The sequence below is a fragment of the Antrostomus carolinensis genome, unplaced genomic scaffold, assembly GCF_000700745.2.
Source record: "Antrostomus carolinensis isolate BGI_N321 unplaced genomic scaffold, ASM70074v2 scaffold43034, whole genome shotgun sequence".
NCBI lineage: Eukaryota > Metazoa > Chordata > Aves > Caprimulgiformes > Caprimulgidae > Antrostomus > Antrostomus carolinensis.
The window spans coordinates 964-4,722 of NW_010309503.1; the positions used below are offsets into that span (position 1 = coordinate 964).

At 56.1% G+C, this 3,759-nt stretch overlaps 1 protein-coding gene across 1 annotated transcript; it reads right to left on the minus strand.

Annotated features, from left to right (window-relative positions):
• Nucleotides 1–394: 394 nt before the first annotated feature.
• LOC104523526 (avidin) lies at nt 395–1,793 on the minus strand. Its single transcript, XM_010166138.2, has 4 exons — nt 1,719–1,793; nt 1,377–1,587; nt 701–821; nt 395–440 (listed from the first exon to the last, which is right to left on the minus strand). The coding sequence occupies exons 1-4, from the start codon at nt 1,788–1,790 to the stop codon at nt 395–397; spliced, it is 450 nt and encodes a 149-aa protein (XP_010164440.1). The 5' UTR covers nt 1,791–1,793.
• Nucleotides 1,794–3,759: the final 1,966 nt, after the last annotated feature.

Sequence of the window (3,759 nt, forward strand, 5' to 3'; positions counted from 1 at the left end):
GGGGCTGCAGCCAGGCAGTACCGGGCTTCCTGCCAAGGGCCACCCTGGTGGGAGATGGGCAACCGGCCATGACACCGGACTGAGCAGGGTCTTGCTCCCCTGAGCGAGGTGGGGGTCCCGAGAGAGCACAGTGGGGTGGTGGGGTTGTGACAGAGGAGCCTGGGCTGTGGTGGGGTCATGGCAGGGGACACACACCAGGCCTTGGGGTCGGTGACAGCAGAGCTCATGGGATGCTGGGGGAGGGCCAGGGGAATGTGGGCACTGAGCCACGGCACGACAGGAGCCAGGTGGTTGTTTACAGCAAAGCTTTATTGGGAGAAGCAGGTGATGGGGCAGGAGAGGGGAGTGCATTCCTGGTGCTGCCACCAGCCTGGGAAGCCCCTCGCTGCCACCCTCACTCCTTCCTTGAGTGCAGGCGGGTGAAGACGTTGGTGCCGACCCTGTGGGGACACAGAGGGAGGAGATGTAAGGGTGGGACATGTCAGTCCCAGCCAGTGCTGAACGCCCACCCAGCCCCATCCCACCCCCCAGCAGTGTTTGCACCCTGGTGGGACCCCCAGGAGGCCACACATGAGTACCCCATCCTCAGTCACCCCCACACTGTCAACTGCTCTGCCAGGAGCTGAGCATGTGGGGTGGGAGAGCCCTGACCCCCAGGGATGCACAGGGGACATGTGTGGGGCAGGAACAAAGGGCTCACATGGTGGCTTTCCAGTCGTCCTTGAGGTTGTCCACACGTGACCGCAGGAGCCACATGGTCTTCAAAATCTCCTTTCCCTCCTCATCCACAAAGCACTGGCCCGTGAAGACGGTGATGGAGTCTGCAGGGATGGGGTGGGAGGTGGAGGTGATTATGGCCAGGGCAGCAAGTTGGTGCCGAGCCGTGGCCCTACAGCCTGCTGCAGCGCAGGGGATGGTAGATCTGGGCTGTCCCTGCTCTCTGGGGACAGCGGTGAGGGAAAAAGCAGGCAGGAGGAGTCAGAGGGCTGAGGGTCTCAGGTGAAGATGGGCAGACAGCAATGGGGCTTCAGCCCCCAGCATATCCTCTGCGCCCTGGGACTGGGAGGTGACACCAGCCAAGGAGCCCTGGGGTCAAGGATGGGGGAGCATGAGGGACACCACAGGGGACAGGAGACACTGCAGGGGATGGGGGAGCATCAGGGACACCACAGGGGACGGGAGACACTGCTGGGGACGGGAGACGGGAGAGCATTGGGGACACCGCAGGGGAAGGCAGGGCATCATCAAGGACACTGCAGAGGAGGACAGAGGAGCATCAAGGACTTCACAGAGAGGGTAGGGGAGGTCTGAGGACAGCGCAGGGAGGGCAGGGAAGCTCTGGGGACAACGCAGGGAGGCTGGGAAAGGCAAAATACCTGAAAATTTCCAGTTGACAGTGAAGCCAAAGGTGGGCTGGCTGTTACTGTTTGTGCTGTGCTGGGAGCCCTGCAGCGGTGACAGCTGGATCTCATTCTTGGTGGCTGTCACAGCCGTGTGGTAGGAGCCCATGAATTCACCTTTTCCATTCAAAGCCTCGATGGTCATGTTGGAGCCCAGGTCGTTGGCCCAATGCCCAGTCAGGATGCACTGGAGTGGAGAAGACTCAGAGTTGTTTTGGCAGCACAGCGTGGGTGTGGGCAGGGCGTCAGGAGCTGGTAACCCCCAGAGCTGCAGCCCCCCTGCCCACCCTGCCCCGTGCCTCCCAACCCTGCCGTTACCTTTCCTGCAGAGAAGCTGGGAGCCACCAAGGCCATGCTGAGCACCAGGAGGAAGGGAGTCCCTTGCACCATCTCTGCAGCCGCGGGCAGACGGTTGGCGTACCCAGGGATGTGCTCCTCACAGGACTCTCTGATGGTGTGCCTGCTCTCTCGCCTTTTATTGCTTTCAGGGCTGCGGGTGGCAGCTCTGGACAGGGTGTTGTGCAATCTGGGTGTTTCCAAATTTGCAGTTCCCAACCATAGGAGAGGGAAGTTTGCAGGCAGATATTCCCAGAAGTGCCTACACAAACCATCCCTACTTGCTCACACTTCCCTGGCACCTCGCAGGGAGGTGGCTGCCAGGATGGATGCTCAAAGCCAGGGAAAAGCCCTCTCAGGTGCTGTTGTCCCTTCTGCCACCTGGTTGCCACCCCACTGCCCTGCCTGGGGTGCGTAGGGGTGCCAAGCCGCCTTAACCCCAGTGCACCCCAGGATCAGCCGCAGCACACGGCCTCACCCCGCTCCTCCTCACCAGGTGTCCTGGTGCAAACCCACCCAGCACCGGGCTCCTTCTGGGGCTTTGCTTTGTCCCCACCCTGGTACAGAAGCAGAGGCAGATCAAGCTACAAACCAGCCGGTCACCTCTTGCCCGGGGCTGGCATGAAGATTTGCTACTGTTTTTACAAGCTGGCTTTTGTTGGAAGGAAATTAGTTTGTTTATGAAAAATAAACATTCCCTGAATATCTTGGATGTCACATTTTGCTGCCGACAAAAATTGTATTTACACAGGTATTCTTAAATAACTTTAAGCACCTATTTTTATAGCTCCTCTTATGTTATAGTTGTTGCTGGCTGGGGAGGCTGAAGTGGCTTGGTTCACACCAGATTTTCTCACCCATTCCTCAGTGTTTTTCAAGGCAGTTTCCTAAAATAGATGTGTTTTAATTCTCCCGGTCATCACAGTGAGAGCTGACGGAGCCTTGCTCACCAGAAAATGCTCCTTTTCTTAAAAGGGAGACAAGGCAACTCTTTGCAACATCTCAGAAATATTTCCTAAATTTTGCTTTCCCTTTAATCTCACATTGGAGCCCTAGTCATTCCGACAGTAAAATTCATTGCTACCCAGGCTGGAGAGCATTGCATTTCTGCTGCCAGCATCTCAATGCCCCCCTCTCCTCTCTGCAGGAGCCCCACAGCCCTCTTGCACCCCTGCCCGTAGTTCTCTGGCCAGCTGAGCTGCCTGCCTGCAGGAAATTCCTGCCCAAGTGTTTGCTTCCCTCTGTCTTAGAAATTAACTGCATGACAAGGTGTTTTCCCACACAGCTGCTATTTGCTTTGGCTGGGTTTTCAGCTGGCAGGCACTGTCTGGAGTGTGGTCAATGTTCGTGATAATGAGCACGGTCAGTCTGGGAAGGTTGCAGGGGGCAGGAGGGGAAGGCATCACCCCCTCTCCAACACTGCCTTGCTGTCATTCCCTTGCCTTCATCCCCTCTCCATCACCTTGGTTCAGGGAGCTCCTGCAGGAACCTATGGCCATAGGGATAGGCAACACAAGGTCCCCACGCTGGCACTGCTGCTGATGGCAACTCACAGCACATTACAGCTGTAGGTTTATTTTTGCATCACACAAAGAGTATTGGTGCTATCTGCCCATAACTTTCATTTTTCCTGGATTTAACAATCCCTAGCCAGCAGCGTATCTTGCAGGTGCAGGGATCAGTTCAGTGCTCAAGGAGATGGATTTGTTGACTAGTCTGAGCTGGGTCAAAAATAAAACAAACCAAGAGCTGGGGTATCTCCGTGGGGTATCTCAGCACCTTCCAAAGGGCAGCCAGTGAAGCATCTTGGTTCTGGCAATTATTACCATGGCTAAATCCTGAACCCTGGCATATCAGGGAGCAGGCAAGGGGCAATGTGCAAGCAGGGAAGAAGTCCAAAGCAGAAAGCACTGAAGAATTTAAAAGTCGGCAGGGCTGTGGTTTAGAATTGTGTACGTCAAGGGTCAAGAAAAGGTTAATTAATAATGAGAAGGGCACAAGTAATTTTCTCTTCCCTCCTTCC